Source organism: Pezoporus wallicus, unplaced genomic scaffold, assembly GCF_028554395.1.
Source record: "Pezoporus wallicus isolate ANWC-B61680 ecotype Strahan unplaced genomic scaffold, APGP_CSIRO_Pwel_v1 contig_7853, whole genome shotgun sequence".
Lineage (NCBI taxonomy): Eukaryota > Metazoa > Chordata > Aves > Psittaciformes > Psittacidae > Pezoporus > Pezoporus wallicus.
This window is the reverse complement of record NW_026641765.1, coordinates 760,948-778,675: the sequence shown is the minus strand read 5'-3', so window position 1 is coordinate 778,675 and position 17,728 is coordinate 760,948. Positions and strand designations below refer to the sequence as shown.

General features: G+C 45.9%; 1 protein-coding gene across 1 annotated transcript in view; it reads right to left on the bottom strand.

Moving 5' to 3' along the window:
• Positions 1-593: 593 nt before the first annotated feature.
• Positions 594-17,728, bottom strand: part of SCD5 (stearoyl-CoA desaturase 5) — a 33,168-nt gene continuing 16,033 nt past the window's right edge. The window contains exons 2-5 of the mRNA XM_057425310.1: positions 11,137-11,267; positions 6,602-6,807; positions 2,876-3,108; positions 594-2,315 (exon numbers count right to left, since the gene is read on the bottom strand). Coding sequence (XP_057281293.1) covers positions 2,125-2,315; positions 2,876-3,108; positions 6,602-6,807; positions 11,137-11,267 — 761 coding nt within the window. The 3' untranslated portion in view covers positions 594-2,124. The remainder of the gene's footprint in view (positions 2,316-2,875; positions 3,109-6,601; positions 6,808-11,136; positions 11,268-17,728) is intronic.

Genomic DNA, 17,728 nt, shown 5'->3' with positions numbered 1-17,728 from the left:
GAGGTTAGGAAAGTCCCAGCTCTGGGAGCTGTGTCCAGCCCCTCCTGCAGGCACTGTAGGAGATGGTGGGGAAATGTCTCCTGCTTGCCTGTGTGTGTGTCTGTCAAATGGCCCTGGCTCCAGATGAATGCACAACAAGACACTTGTGGCACACCCAGGTTTTCAAGCACATCTCAGCCGAAACAGGGACAAAAGCCCAGAAAAATCGAAACAAAACGCTTCATTTTTATTGCCAAAGCACTGTCCTGCAGCCACACTGAGCTGATATTTTGCTACTGAAGTGGGATTTTCATATGTAAGAAGTTGCCATAGTCTCTTTTCAACCTTATGTCAGCTTGAAGTTTCTTTCCCCGCCACTACCAGCTTGGCTGCTAAGCCCAAACTAATCAAATGTCTTGGTGCCCTTCTGTTTGACAACACTCCTCTTTCACTAATGAGGAAACCAGAAACGCCAAGGGGGTGTGTGTTTGGGAAAGGCTGCAGCAAATGAATAGCTGGAAATGCCAAGTGAAACAATTCTGTAATTCTGACGTGTGGTGCACAAAGCCCTTTCGCTTTGTGAGACATCTCCAAATAAATCACAGAGGCCAGGGTAAGTCATAACTGTTTATTGTAAATCACTCAAGAGTTTACACATCATTAATGGCAAAGTAACACTGTTAAAACACCTGCTGGATGAAATACAGACTAAAGACAATTCTTCCATATTATATGGCATCATTTAAAAAACAAGAAACAGAACAGAAAAGAAACCATTTTAGGTTTGTTTTTTCTTCTTCCTCCAGTTCTACATCTTTCCTGAAAATATCCAGCCTGAGTCTCAGTTATCTCGACATCCCTGCCTTGCCCAGGGCATGGGGCTGTGCAGCTGGGACACAGGCACTCCCTCCCCAGGGGGCAAGGCAGTGACCTTCTTTATAAATGAAAATCATGCCCTCCATCTTCAAAAGTGCTCCAGCAGTCCAGTGCTGACAGTACAAAGCCTCTCTCCTGCACTGGCTAACATCTAACACAAAGGGCTACAAGTCCCATTAATTCCACATGCCTTTTTTTTCTTTTTTTTCTATATTTTTTCCTTTTTTTTTCCCCTTTTTTATTTTGTTTGTTAAACAAGGCAACTGTTAAAATCCAGAAGCTACATAACTGTCTTTATATTTTGCTCAGAAATCAATGGATGTTGCATGCAGCTGAAATATTAGTAGAGACGAAGACTTAGATAAAGGTCAGTCTTCTAAGACGCGCTAGTCAAAGGCAGAAAAAGAAATGAAGAGGCCTCTTGTGCAAAAGGAGCTAAAATATGCATGCATTGATGGCCATGACCGATTAGAATATAACTCAGATCTCCCAACATTGAAACTGAAGCTTTATTTGGCTTAAGACATGGTTGAGCTCTATTACCTTTACAAATTACAATGCATATGCAACAACAAAGGAATCATCTCAACATAGCGTCAGTTGGTATTTTGGCCTGTATAGACTAATCTTCAACACAAAAGCCTGCTCAGCAATAAATGGGTTTCATATTTAGCAAAGACAGCAGTGCACTGGGCTGGCTAACAGGGCTAACAGAAAGAAGAAAGCAGGTTTTCCAACTAACATCTAACTAAATTTAGGCTGATTTTTCCCCTTGGACATCCTGTTTTTCATTGGTGCTGTTACTGTCTTTTCCATCAGTCTGTAGCTGAAACAGCACATTGGGCCCTGATCCATTCCCTCCAAGAGATGCATCTCAAAAGCTTATCTGATTAATAGTAGAAACAAAAATTTCCCTTAGGTGCGCTTGGAAAGGAAAGTTAGTTCCTCCACCATGCCAATGTTTACCATGAACAAGCAAATTACAAGGTATTTCAGACCTGAACTACAGTGACTAAAATCAAATCTCTCTCCTGTTTAACTATAATATTAAATAATATATAACATTTTTACACTTAATAGCCTGAAGTTTGGACATAAGACAGTTAATAAGGAAAAAAAGCTGGGGCTGAATCTATCCTTGGGGAATTAATTCAGCCCAACTGAAACAAACTAATTTTACCCAGAGGAAAAGAAATCCACCACAGGCACAGGGATGCACACACCCCAACCAACATGTATGACAGTGCTGGCACAGCGAAGCATTGCTTTTCAAGCACTGCCATCTCCAGTCCTTTCCTTACGAGCCTGGATCATCTCCTTCGGAGCCTGCTTGCGGTCAGTGACCAACCCCAACCAAAACATGAAGTCAATAAACCAGGTGGTGGGGTTGAACTTCAGGCCCAACTCACTGGCTGAGTAGTCAAATGGGAAGGTGTGGTGGTAATTGTGGAAACCCTCACCTGAAAAACAGAGAGGGAGTTTAAAGACCACATCGCTGGGACATTTATGAGCTTAGCAAGATGCCCCAGTGGGACATCCCAATGCCTATTTCCCAAGTCCTGAATCCACTGCAGGTTATGTTCCACCTCTGGCTATGGGAGAGCTCTGGTGCAGACCCGCACCAGACTATTTCAGTGCTTTGGGCTTTCCTCCTCAGAAGGAAGGGGGATGTCCCACCCCTTACATTCAAGGAAGAAAGCCGTAAGTGCTTCAAGAGAGGCAACCACAACTGAGTAAAAAGCAGAGTCACTGCTGCTCTGCTGTCCCCAGCTGACTGCTGAGAAGAGAGGATTGCTACTGTGAATCTTTGCCCAGAGACTTCCTTGTATGTGGGCACATTACTTCAGTGTATGTGGGCATCATCAGTAGAAACAAGGGCACCTTCCTCTAGGATGTGCAAGCTCCAGCCTCCTCCAAGCTCTGGCTCCAAGAGGTGTTCAGCTGCAGACGGCCAAAGGCCCAGGCAGGGTGAAACAGGACGGGGTGTCACTTAGTTCACATGCAGGGCTGCAGCACTTACCAATAGCTCCCAGAGTGACAAAGGTGTTCTGCCTGGGGTTGATGTACTTGTCGTAAGGGCGGTTGCCATACATGTGGGCAGCACTGTTGACCAGCCAGGTGACGTTGAGGGAGATGGTGTAGCGGAGGATGGAGGCAAGGAAGTAGGCATTCCACAGACTCTCGCCCCAGAGGTACCATGGTACAAAGGTAGGGATCACAAAACACATCAGCACAACCGAACTCTTGTAATACCTGTGTGGAAGGAAAAGGACACCATTACTGTGGTGGGAATGATAGCTGGGGTGAAGTAGGGTTGAATCTCTGGAGATATGGCTCTGCCTGAAACCCCTGGCATAACCTGGACTGGCCCCATAGTTTGGGCAGCAAGGAACATTTTGGACATCCACAGTCATGACATAATTTTTCTAAGAGCAAATCAAAATACCAAGACAACCCAAACCCCTGAAACGACCCAAAATACTGGAGCTGAACAGCTGAGACCCAGTCCAAGAGCAAGCCTCCCACGCTGAGTACCTTTAAACCTGGGGAAGCACACAGTTGGCTTCACAGCCTGTGCCTGGAGTCCAGATCTGGGGCTGGGAAAGCCCAGGGCTTAGAGTGGCATCAGCAGAGCTCTGTCAGAAACACTGTCACTGCTAAAAGTCCACAAAGACTTAGTGTGTGCTCAGATCATATGGGAACCTCCAGCACAGCACAGCAGCAGCTCCTTTCTATACCCCTGCTGCTGCGTGAGCCCCAACAGCAGCAGCACACCCAAAGCAGGTGCCAAAGCAGCCACAGGGACCCCACCAAGGGTGAGGAGAAAGATCCATCTTGGCCTGGGCCCAGGTTATTGCTGCTTTCCTGGCCCAATGGCTGGCACAAGCCCTGTCACTCCTGCATGTGTCGGACAAAGCAATCAGTGTGCAGTGCAAAATGGGGACTGAGGAAGCTGAACAGTCTGAGTACAAAGAGGGAAGCTTTATAGTACAGCTAAAGCCATATGCCTAGGCTAGGCAGGGAAGAGAGTAAAGGATGCAGGGAACACAGAGGTGAAGAGTAGAGATCATAGCAGGAGACACAAAGTAAAATCATGCTGGGGGAAAATTCAAGGCAAGTGGAGAAAGGGAGTATTAGCTCAGCATAAAGTGAGGAGGCAAAGCCAAAAGCAAGATAGGAAATAAATAACTCTAAATGGAGAAAGGGCTAACACTGCTCAGAAGCAGAGTGCGGCGAGACAGCACAGCTTGGGAGCCACTTACAGGGTGCCCCAGCTCAAGAAGAAATAAGGCCTTGTCTTCCCACTGAGCCCTTCCACCTCCCTGGAGCCCAGATTTACTACAGCCCACAGTGATCCCAGGGTATCATCATCAAAGCAAGCTGCCACATAAAACTGGAGCAGCAGGCTGAGGTGACAGATTTTGAATGGTACAGAAAGAAAAGAAACACCAAGACCCATCTTAGTTGTGCCCATATGACAGGTTTAAAATAGACCCCTGCTTTTGTTGAGTATTCTGGAAGGGATGAAGAAGAACAGAATTTGGATTTATTAAATAGTTATTAAAAATTTCCATTTGCTGCAAGTTTTTCAGATAGGAAGAACTGTCAGTTTGGTTTGACAAAAACAAACAGTTTTCAATTAAAACGCACAGAAGATTGGAAAAATGTTAATATTAGCAGTATTTCTGGAAGGAAGTCAGTTTCCATGAGCACAGTTCTCATCTATAACACACCAGCTAGTTTTCATCATCTTTTATATGAAGTAAATTAAGCTCTTGCCCTGCAAGCTCTTTGTTTCATTCCTTTGGTTGGTTGTTTTGTTATTGTTTGGAGGTTGTGCCTCACATGCTGGGCTCCAAAAGGAGATCTGCAGCTCTCCAGCAACACCAGCCATGGTGAAAAGACAGCGTCTCCTCAGCTCTCTCACAGAGCTCGATGTTCATTTACCTGAGCTCTCCATAGGAAACACTCCCCATTCTTCACTCCCACAAAGACAACAGATTTTCTCACACATCTGACTGACTTTTGGCCAAGGCTGTGGATAAAGTTTGCAAACCTCATCAACTCAAGGCCAGGATTTAAGTCAAGCTGGAGGAGAAAAGTATTTCCCAGTCCAGAAAACTCCTTCAAAGCCTCTCCCATTCCAGGAAAATGTATTTACAATATGAAAACCGCTTATCAGGTACCAATTAAAACCATTCTGTGACATGAAACAAGCTCAGACTGAAGTCTTTGATGAAGATGTGAAATCTCACATTGGAAGGAGCACCCAGCAACCTTTTCTTGGTCTCCCTTTGAAATATCCACCCTGGAATAAGAAACCTCCTTTACCTGGGGTTCCAGGGAAACAATGCCTCAATACACGCTTGAGGAATGTGTATCGGGGAACACTGCACTCACCATGTGAAAACTTTGTCATGAAGACATTTCACCTGCAAGCCTCTCTTTCACATCACATGCAGGATTATTGATCTGTTATTCACAGAAGGTAAATTTTGCTGTCAGTCATGCCTGGAGCAGTACTGTGATTTGAGCTGAAGTGATGTGGTTTTAAACTCACTGGGTGGTACCTCATCCACAGTTCACCAGAATCATTAAATTCAGCGAAATGAACAATCTATCCTTAAAACAAAATGTGACAAGGGTTTAGTATGATTCTTACTGACCTGCCAGATTTTCCATGCTATAAAAAAAAAACCCAAACAACCAAAACCAAACAACACTTAAACCTTACAGAAAAGAGAAACCTGAATTTTTCTTCCCGGATAAAAGAAGGTAAACTTCAAAGTCCTAAATTCAAATCCAGAGATGAGACATTTGCTAAGGCATGACTTCCCTGAAGAAAACATACTTCTTCACTACACAGCATGTGCAGCATAACCAAAGCAGTAGAGCCTGCTTCTTGTGGGATGCTGTTATCTTGGTAAAGATAACAATGCGACCAAGAGGAGCTGCAGCAAACTGCAAGGGAGCCTTTGCAAACAAGCTGAACTAGTAAAAGCAACAATATGTGGAGAGCAGTGATTTCCTCACCCCTGGAGCATTTTCAGTGTAGGGTAATTCTGTGCATGGATTTCTCTAATGCAAAAAGAAACAGATTTCTGAGCTCAACTAACTGCTCCCCTCACCCATAAAACACTCAGAAGTAACCTCATGTTGTTTCCCGAAGTACCTTGCTTGCAGGCCAAGACAGTCTTCTTGTGCCTAAAATACAGGGACTCACACAGAGGACAAAGCATGTTTCAATTCGCTACTCTTGCAGAGTGTGCAGCAAATTGAACCACCTCTGTGCTAATTCTCAAGGCAGATAATTAATCCTGTGGAATGACAGTTTTGGGAGAGGAAGTGCTTGGTGTGCACTGGCCCACAGCTGCCAAAGATGAGTTTGCAGACTGAAATGCGCACTCCTGCTTTAAGGCAGTTACTGATTACAGCATTCGTTCTAGTGATCAAAGGGGAAAGACAAGATCCCAGCAACTTCTGCTGTGGCTGTTTTCACCAGCAGCCCTGGCTTTCTGGAAAAGCAGAGGGACAAGGACGGGGCTCACTGCCTGTGCGGTGGAGCCTGCAAGGACAGTCAGCAAGCATCAGCCATAGCAGTCAATAGCTGCGGCTAAAGGCACGGAAGTCCTAATGCCTGCAATAAAGGTGGCAGGGATATCTTGGGGGAGAACAGGGAAAGATAAAAGTAAGGAATGAGCCACAACTAGACAACCTCACTTGAGGGCCCAGCACTCCCACTTACTTTCTTTGGAACCTAACGACAGGGTCATCCAGTAGATCAGTGAAATCCAGTTTCCTCCCCTTCTCTATGACATCCCGGTGCTTGCGCACGAACAGCCAGCCAACGTGGGAGAAGAAGAAACCACGCCGGGCGTTGTGCGGGTCTGCATCCGTCTCCGAGTACTTGTGGTGCACACGGTGGTCTCGGCTCCACTCGTAGATGTCATTCTGCATGGCAGGGTGAGAGTATAGAGCCTGGGTGCTGTTCTAGCACACCACCTCCAGCTCCTTCCCCACACAGTAACAGCAACAAGCCCCTCTCTGATGCTACTCTAAAAATGTCACTGACTAAAGATATCCTAGGTGACCCCAGCTTTGCAGCCAGCCAGCCCATCACACTGCTCCTGTCAGTGCCCACACAGAGTGGGACCTGCTCTGGGAACTGGTGACACAGATGGGGCACATCCCAGGACTGGAAGCCAATGGCCTCTTGGGAGTTACCATCATCAGTCTGCTCTGGTCCTGCATTCTCCCTGGATGTTCATTGTCTAAGGATGGGCACTGGGCTGGAGGGACCAGGTACATATATGTTTACATTATTATTTTAAGATCTTGCCACATGCAGCTTGCATGCTTATTTTCAGGGCACTACTGTGCAGGGCCACCCAGTTCTCGCATCCTTTTTCTAAGCTGGTTGTGGCTGGTTACTACTGACACCCTCTAGGCACAAAAGCAGTGCTGAAAGCGGGACAGAGGTTGTGGAATGCTACATGTGCCTTTCCTGACCTGAACAGGAAGGACCTGAACTTGCTCAGCCTTTGGAGGGATTCATCTTCCACGACAAAACCAACACCTCCACTTAAATTACTGCTCTGTCTGCAGGGACGTATGCAAGAGCACAACCTTCCAGTACTTAAAACGGAGCCCACAGGAACCAGAGTTCTTTGTCAGGGAGTGTAGTGATGAGGGATAATGGTTTTAAACTGAGAGAGGGAAGATTTAGATTAGGTATTAGGCAGAAATTCTTCCCTGTGAGGGTGGTGAGGCACTGGCACAGGTTGCCCAGAGAAGCTGTAGCTGCCCCATCCCTGGCAGTGTTCAAGGCCAGGTTGGATGGGGCTTGGAGCAACCTGGTTGGACTCGGATGGTCTTTAAGGTCCCTTCCAACCCAAAGCATTCAACGATTAAGATACCAAGTGAGATATGCTTGATTTATGGGAAATCAAGTCTTGCATTTGCAGCCAGTCTGGAATAAAAGTCTCACACCCGTAACATCAGCTCAGCATTGGATCCAGAGCAGATACGAGGCAAATTCAGTCCTGTCTCTGCTCAAGCTGTCAGCAGCCGTGGGTCACTGAAATGCCCTATAGCTGTAAATGGGATTATGTATATTGCAGTTTCACACTTGGACCCATGAAGTGAGAGTTTGAGTTTAGTCAGCTGAAGGGATTTCAGCTTCCCAGTTTGCTCTGCAGGATACACTGGCTATTGGACTGAACTGGTGGGTTTTACAGTGCTGCCCAGCTGTTAGTGCAAGGCACTGTAAGCATGGACAGCAGTTGCAAAACTCAGGTCACACTCTCATCTATGAACTGAATTGTCCAATACCGCACCAAAACAGCAAAATGTTAGTTAATGCCCAGATCCACAACAGTGTGAACTTTAATCAGAGAATGCTCAGTGGAGTGTGCTTTCCTATGCTATTTCCATCTTGGCACAGCCATGGACTTACCCAAGCAGTAATACCCAAAGGAATGCCTTGGGTTACTTTTAGGAATGGCAGTAGCACCCACAACACCCAACTGCTTTGACCCCAGCAGAGCTGAGCAAACCATTTGTGGTGCCTGTGAAGTAAGTGCAGCACAGCAGCCACGATGGTGCTGCAGGACACTGTAAGCCCAGGCTAATGACAACTGTGTGTATTTTGTCAGACAAAAGCCCTGTGCTGAAAGCATCACAGAAATTATTGCTGCCAACACTGAGAGAAAGCACTGAGGCCACCTGTGCTGCTGAGGGGACCCCAGGAACAGCTATAAAGAGCAGCTAAAGAATTCAGCTCAACTGCCTGTGCCCATTTCAGCCTTGCAAAGATGCTCTGCCTGCAAAAGTCCACAAAGGACAAGCAAAGGACAAAAGCCCATTGCACTCAGTAGTGCTCAGCCTTCTACTGTTGTCACGTCATGGCTCGGAGTGGGCTGGGGATGAGAGGAATGTATTTCTGCAGCACTGACTCATTGAGAGGAAGGCAGCCCCTTACCAGTGCTCTGGTATGTTGTGCCTTAATTGCCCAGTTGCAGAAGAAAACAAAGTAAACTAAGTGAAGCAAAGGAAGTGACCAAATCCCTCAGTGAGATCTCCAAGGGGAGATCTTTACCTTGCTGCCATCTTATTTTTTTCCTGCAGAGATATCAAAGGGAATTAAAGCCTCTGCACTGCTTCAAGTGGCTTCAGTGGGAGTATCCAGAAGACTGGAAAATGCCAAGATTAAGTAATTTAAAAAGAAAGCTGGGTTATGCAAGAGGCACACCTAGGAGAGGTCCTCCTTATTAGCCAGAAATTTCTGGGGGTTTCTTTGAGTGAGACTATCAATCAGTTTGCCACAAGAGCACTTGAATTCTTTGTGGGACAGCAAATAACCGGGTCAAAGCAATGACACTGAGAAATTAACTTGGTCTTTTACACCACAGCATCATGCTGTTGACAGTGATGGAGACATGAGGTTTCATTAGCAGGTCCCTTAATACACCTGCAGACTGTAACATAACAGCAAACTCGGCTATAGAACAACTTTAGTGTGCTGACACAAATTTCCATACAATCACTGATGCTGTGTGCATCACTCACAGCACAACCTCAGCTGAACAACACAGCTGGTTTCAGAGATGGCCAGGAGCAACAGTACAACAGAGTTAGCAGAGGAGACACCAGCACGCCCCAAATGAGATGCTGAAACTTACATACTAGAAGATCAAGCAGACATAAGCCAGGTATTACTTGTCTGAAGCAAGAAGCAGAGTCTTTCAAAACTGTGAGAGATTCACACTAGGTGAAGTAACACAGTTCATCTGGAGGTATTTCAGAGGAAGCACAGCATGTCACAGTCCATGCAGCATCCAGTTAAAACTCCTGAGTAGAGTTTCACCTGCAATTCAAGAAGTCTGAATATTTCCTCAATTTTCAGCATCCAGGGATGCTACAAGTATTCCAATGCTGCCTCTTCCTCCCAGAGTAGGATGGACCTGAAAACTCATTCACTATCTGCTTGTGGTGATGAAAACAGCCTTTAACAGACAATGGATGTCATGGTGATTAGGAGCAGGCTTCAGACTACTTAAAACACTGAGTGGGTAATCTAGCCTTTTATTTTCTCTCCACTATGAAGGGCACAAAGTTAGTTTGAAGCTACTTCGAAGTACTTCTGTGCCTCAGAATCACACCAAGTCCTCAGCCAAAAGCAGTGATGAAGCCAATGCAGCCGAGAGCAAAATCCATAGCAACAGGGGAGCAGAACGCAAAGAAATCCCAATGTGCAGACTCACTGCAATCATTGATTGCTCCACACATTCATTTAAATTACTTATGAAAGATCAGATAGCTGTAAAACAGGAGGACAGAACCAGGGGCTTCTCAAAACAAGTGTCTGACATGCTGAGCAAAGGACTTGTAAAGCTGTGCAAGGAACCGAGCAGCACAAAGCAGCTGAAATATGGCTCAGAATATGGGTCAGAAAGGTACTGTCAAAATGTACACTTTCCCATATTTAAGCAAAGGCGCTGTGATCCTTGCAATGTCTAAAGCAAATAACTAGATCAATTCTTTCCATCTTAAAAGAAAAAAGGGATGATAAATGAACAGTACAGAAGTGGATCAAAGGACTCTTTTAATCTTCTGTCAAGGTATGTGAACAAGTCAACCAAACAGACGGAAGGGAAAAGAATCTGGAAACTCAAGGCACAACATACATGGGCTACTTGGTGCCACAAGGGGCTATAGCAGTCAAGCTTGATAAGTTTAAAGTTAGTACAGGTTCATATCTCTAATCTCAGCCAAAGGAGTAACTAAATTCACACCAAGAAGATCCTGGTTCTGGGCTAGCTCCTACCACCAGCTGGGTGTTACACAAACATTTTTGAAGTCTAAGACTGCCTATCAGCAAGTCCAGAGCTAGTAACACACTTCTTTGCAAACATATTTGAATTTTACTGGTGAAAAACACTGCATAAAACAGAGATAATTAAGACCGTGGGAGGATGCCTGCTCTCCTTTCTGGGCACATCAAAATCAACTGTCTGGATGGACAAACAGACTTGATTACACAGACATATTTTTGTATGAAGTTGGCCCTTATAAAAGTTTCCATGTGGACCTGTGATGTGTGGGCCTGACCTGTGCCACAGATTGACTGCTGAGGCGCTGAGCCCCTGAGTGGATATGTTCAACTTGGTCCTTAAGTAATTATGGCTCCTGGACTGTCCAATGCATACATGGCTGTCTCTACTGCACGGGAGAGAAAGTTGCCTGGAGGCCAAGAATCTGCATGGGCAACCACAACCCCACCTGGAAAGCCATGGAGTTTGCAGCAGCCAGGAAGATCCGCAAAGGCAACTTAGCTTTGTAGGATCGGTGGCTCCACAGGCGATGCGCACCAGCTGTCACGCCCAGGGCTGTCATCAGGAAACAGAAGTATGCTGAAAGACACAAAAAGAAAACACAGGATGTGCCAGGGGAAAACAGACATTATTTTTTCTTTTTTTGATGTAAAGGTGATCCTTGCCCCTGCCTGCCAGTACCTGCATGGTCACTCAGAAGCTAAGGCTGGGTAGACAGGAGGTGATGTTCTCAGCCCACCTTTGCTCACCCAGCCCCAGGGACACTTAGTTTCACTTCCCACCCCTCCCCATTTAGCCAGTGCCTTGTTCAGGGGGGTTTGGCAACGCTGAAGCACCATGCTGTGACGTGTTTATACCGTCTGCCCTTGCCAAGTACAGTGGTGTGAGAGTTCATTGTTCATGTCAGAAGAGTAGCAACAACTTTCCTAAGAGGGCACTGTCAGCCTCTTCCAGACAGGTCTTTGCTTGAGTCCAATGTGTCAGCTAATTTAACAGCACCATGTCCCACCTCTAAAGATATGAGCTGCGTCACGACTTCCCACAATAAAAAACTTATCAGGAGCTCATGATTTGGTAATAAAAAAGCACCAGGAAGCAGAGCATTCACCACCTCCCTTAGTCTCAGGAACTGATTTTCCTTCCCTCAGTTAAAATACTGCCCAAATAAACTTGCTTTGAGCATTTTTCAAATGGCCAACACAGCATGGCAGCACGTCTGTTCCCTACCACATTGCCTCCAGGCTAGACACACAGCCCAAAGACATGGCCCATGGTGTACCCCCCATGCTACAAATAATACCTCCACTGACAACCACTGCAGAACTGGTCGATGAGAAACTGACCGTGTGCCAGCAGTGTGTGCTCGCAGCCCAGAAACCAACCGTGTGCTGGGCTGCATCAAAAGTGGTATCAAAGGAGGTGATCCTGCCCCTCTACTTTGCTCTCGTGAGACCTCACCTGGAGTATTGTGGGCAGTTCTGGTGTCCTCAACATCAAAAGGACATGGAACTTTTGGAACAAGTCCAGAGGAGGGCCACGAGGATGATCAGGGGACTGGAGCACCTCCTGTATGAAGACAGGCTGAGGAAGTTGGGGCTGTTCAGCCTGGAGAAGAGAAGGCTGCGTGGAGACCTCATAGCAGCCTTCCAGTATCTGGAGGGGGCCTATAGGGATGCTGGGGAGGGAACTCTTCATTAGGGACTGTAGTGATAGGACGAGGGGTAACGGGTTAAAAAATTAAACAGGGGAAGTTTAGATTGGATATAAGGAAGAAGTTCTTTCCTGTGAGGGTGGTGAGGCACTGGGATGGGTTGCCCAGAGCAGTGGTAAACGCTCCACCCCTGGCAGTGTTCAAGGCCAGGCTGGACAGAGCCTTGAGCAACCTGGTCTAGCCTGAGGTGTCCCTGCCCATGGCAGGGTGGTTGGAACTTGATGTTCTTAAGGTCCTTTCCAACCCTGACTAGTCTGTGATTCTAATTGGTACTTCTCTGGTTCTCCTTTAGCAGGCGCATTGCTTACACATGCTTCGGCTGGTTAACCTTGCATTTCCAAGGCAGGGGGAATAAACGGCTGTGGCAGCAGAATGAGACAGTGGACCACCTGCTCTAGCCTTGCATCTGTGCATTGATTGCCTCTCCTTTGACATGCTGGCTGGTTTTATCTCTAGTGACTTTGAATTCCTGTGTGATGGACGATCCACAGCCTGAGTTGTTTTGACTTGCAACCAAAGAGGAAACTATGGCAAACAGCTGGAAGAACAGTGCATTAGAGCTGCTCCAACTTTTGGTGAGATGCTGATGGGAAAATGGGAACAGCTAGGAAGAAAGTGTTATGTAAGTCCTAATTAAACTGGACCACTTAAAACTACTCACATTCAAGACACCCAGCTGTCATGATATATAGACTTTTAAGTCTCTATTCCATAGGCGTTTATTTCTCATACTGTGCCTAAGGAGAACAGGCTCATTTTCCAGGTGTAAAATTAAAACAATAGCAGATTCAAACAATAAGAATATTACAAGACAATCTCAAATGAATTTGCATGGTCTGAAGTGACATGCTGTTTAGCCAGGACTCCCTGCCACCCTACACACACAGGCATGTTTTAGTTAAAACAGCCTACTTCAAATACACTAATAGAGTTACTGGAATGAAAAGGGAAAACCCCACCACCAAAAGGGGACTTCTGCTTGTGTTTGCACAAGTCTGTCCACAAGGGAACCCTGTTAAACATGCAGTAGCTAGAAAGGATTTCACAATCAGCTTTTCCCAGAACGTAATGGAAAACATCTGTTAAAAAAACTCATAAAACCAAACTAATCCAAAACCAGTATATGTAGGTGAGTGTCTACTGTGTTCCTCCATCAACTCCCAACTCACAGTGCTTGAAATTACAGCATCTAAGGGAAAATAGAATAGAAAACTGTTTGGTAAAATAACAGTAACCATATTTCATGTTAATTGTCATCCCTGCAGACTGAAGGAGTAAATGGACCTTACCCGCTCCTCTGGTGGATGCATCAAAAACAGATTTACCCAAACTGTGTCACATCATGTACCCTGCCCAACATTTGTCATACAGCAAACCAAAACCTTTCTTATAAAATGCAACAGACAAATGGAGTCAGAACGGTGTCAGTAAAGATGATGAATTTCTAAAACCCACTTTGGACACCATCACCAAAGATGCAATTCCCCTTTTCAGCAGGCTGCAGTGCTAGAGCTACTCCCAGAAAAGGCTCCCCTCTACACATACGTCCAGTGCGCTGAAGCCTGTCACCCAATTGGGACTTCTGCCTGCTTCCTGAAGGGAGGTGCAGAAACAAACTGAAAACCATGCATTCTCTCCGCATGTTATTTACAGAGCTTGTTGCATTTCCAGATTACTCTTAAGCAGTAAAAATGCCAAAGCACAACACACTCCAGCCTCCACTAGGGTCTTGCAGTTCTTGCACATGACTTCTCACTGCAAGCACTCAGACTTCTATGAAATAGGGAGAAACTATCCTGTCATTTTTTGTACCTGATGCTGAGCTGTGCAGAAACATCGCTAAATAAGGCATTCCAAATAGCTCAAATGACTGTAATTGTGGGAACAGATCTGTGACACACGGAAACCTGACATTATCCAGCTAACATAAAAGTATTAAGGTTATAGTCCTGAATCATTACTAGAACATATTGTCTGTGGGCTTTATAACTGCTTAACCTCATGGTAGTCACAGGGGCTGAAATCTCTCGTCTTCAGCAGTTTCTCTGCTTCTTTAAAGCACAGAGAGAGGCTTTTCTCCCATTTCAGAGCAATAGATCGTTTAGTTGAGCAAGTGCTTCTCAAAGCATCCATCCATCTTGATCATGATCAATTGTTTAAAAGCAGAGTTAAAGATTAGTGGATAGAATGAGACACCACAACATTAAGGTTGATTTCACTTTCCTTCTCTGTCCAGTCCAAGAAAAGTGGCTGAATAAGGTAACATACAGACTGCATAGCTGCACTGAATAAAAGGGATTTATGCCACTTGATAAGTTGAGCTCTGTAAGAGCTGAATCAACAGAGACCCTTTCATTCAGTGCACTCGCCACCACTGCAGTGGAATGGACAAGAGTATTTTGGGAGTCTAATGGGTGCCCCAAGGTCTGCATGCCACCCACCCTGTGTCCATACCTTTGGTCAGCACCTCCCAGCATCACTTCCCTGGGCTCCAAATGGGAGAAGGATTTACTTGAAACATTTCTGCAGGAGCCCATCCACCACAAGCAGGCAAGCTCAGCTGTGCTTCAGGACAGGGACTGACTGGTGGAGTGCCCAGCAAAAGGAGAGGGACACCTGTTTCATGCGGGCAGCTGGCACACCAGGCTCTCCCAACAGCCAGGGTCGGAACCAGCCTGCTCTTGCCTGAGGCAAGCAGAGGCAGAAAGACAACAGAGAACAAGCACTAGAGTGAAATGGCCTCAGAGCCTCCCAGAAACATGCTGCCCTGATTAAATAGGGCTTTCCCAGGGCTTCCCTGGGCCACAGCCACAAGCTCCATCCTCCTGCTCTCTGTAGTCTGCCAGGGCTAGCCCCAGCCACTACAGCAGTGATCAAGCTAAAACGGCTGGGGCTTATACTCATGCAAAATGCCTACTTTCTGGCTTTGCAGAGGAGGAATCATAAGAGCAGGAATTTTTCTAATATAAATCCTGAAGGATGAAACATTCACAGAAATAAACAAAATTAATCAACAGTTTGGTGACCAGACAAATGCACTGTACACTGATACCAGATTTCTGTGGTTCCTACAGGAATTAGGGTGACTGCAAATATTACCCAGCCAGTAATTCCCAGTGCACAAACATCAAAGATGACAAGTATTTGCTGTGTAAAGATAGGTCTCAAGCTTTCCTTTGCAGAATAAATTGTGAACTTAAGCCAAAAATCAGACTATCAATCAACCATGTGATTTTACATTAATCATGCACAGCTACTGTAACTGCATGAGAGGAGAGCCGCTACTCACCTACCTGGCTTATTTTGGGGGGGATAAGGAATACATGTGGGAGGTGAGCATCACCATGAAACACAAAAGGATTACACTGTGAAGCAAAGCAGCTCAGTTAATAGCAACTTCCCCTCTTAGACCTGTAACTAAACAGGTCTCCTAAGTAATAAAGAGTAAAAACCACAGTTATTGCAGAAAAGGGGGGGAAATGAACACCAAAAGTACCAATAAACAACCTGGAATTCAAACAGTTAATGATACAGTTCTTCTTAATTTAGTGAGGTACTTAACGTACAAAGAGAAAGATGCTAAAACAGCCAGATTAGTCTTCTGCATGTTTTAGTGAGCTAACTCTGCAACTGGGCTGACTTACGAAAACAAAAATCACACTCACAAGGATTTGGCAGTATTTCAAACTCAACCTATAGACTGAAGACTGAGCTGTGCAATATGTATCTATTGGCTTCACACACGAACACAGGCCACCACAGGTACCAGAGAATTCAGAGCAGAGATGACCATCTTGTTGAGGAGGAATAATATGCTACTTTTCCTCCCCTCAACTGGTACTGCAGGGCTGGCAAGAGCTCAGCTTGGGAGAGGGCTGTGTTGAAGCATGGCAGAGGAGGTTGTCAGCAGCCACTGACGATGGATGTGAAGGAAGAACAGCAAGCTGGCAGCATCCCTACCTCCCCAAGATGCCCTGCTATGAGGGAAAGAGGCATTTCCACAAGGCTGTCCTCAGTGGGAAGCCAAGCACTGACTGCACAGAGAGAACTGCTTATGAAACAAGAGCTGCCTGAGGAAAAAGGAAGATGGAGCTAGAAAAGGGCTGGGTGAGGACTCACTAGCCACAAGCCTGGGGACAGAGCACACAGAGCTGCCAGGCAGGCAGGGCCAGCATCTAAGAGAGTTCTGGCAACAGTACATCAGCCTAAAGAGGAGGTCTGAAGCCACCTGACAAAAGGTGGTCTCACACTAATACCAAAGTAAAAGAAGGGGTAGGGGGTGAATATTAAAAGAAAAAATAGTGGAATGAGACTTCAAGAGGTAAAAAATGAAAAAGCAAAAGGTAACACAGCAAAAATAGCTGTCTGGAGAGACCTGGGATGAGAGAGAAAATACAGCAGCCAGTTAACAGATGTGTGAAAGACAGTGGATTTAAGGCTGGCTTTTTGAAAAAACAGGAGTACAAGGTAGAGCTGTGCAGCTCAGTTTCACACTAAAGCCAGAGGGGGAAGCGGAGATCCTTTCAAGCCATTGTCTGATGGTTTATTCTGTTCTGTCTCACTCGTGGCCTGAAGGCAGTGTAGAGCATCTGCTGTGCAGAAGCCGTCAGCCTCGCACGGAGCTGAAGCGTGCCACTGGGCTGAGAACACATCCCAGCACTGACACCATGCCGCTGTGGTCCACCTTACACCTGCACTAGGGTTCTCCTACCACATGCAGGCTCAAAATCAGCTCCTCCTTAGCATCAGCTCCCTGTTACCATGTTCAGTATGTGAGTTCAGATCTACTCTGTTAATGCAGATACCAGTATTATTAGGCAGGTGTTATCCTCACACATCTGCACCTTCTGGATACTGTGGCATTGCACAGCAAGGAGCTTCACAGGTCCGCAGGGCCCTTTTGGGCCTTTACTCCTGCTTCTGCTACTGTAAAATTGTTTATTTTGAAATTTTACTTGGAACAAGAGCTGAATTACCTTCCCTGCTCCACAGGATGGTGTGCATGCCTGCTGTTCCCCAAAGCAATAGCTAGCTTGGCCTGGAGAGGTAGTGGAGCCCAAGTTTACATCGTTTTAGAGGATTTCAGCTGGCTAAGGCTTGCTTTGGATCTCTGTCTGCTCAAAGCAAGGGTTACAGGACCTTAGCTTTGGTCAAGCCCACTTTCCTCCCATTTATCTGAACATGCTGGCTTCAAAACAATTCCCTAGAAACATGGCCTGTGGACCTTCTTTTACAGTAATGGTCACAGGCATGCCCACAGTCATCCCCAGCTATGCCCATCACACCTGGGAGGGTGCCCACAGCTCTGCAGAGAGATCTAGGAGGTAGC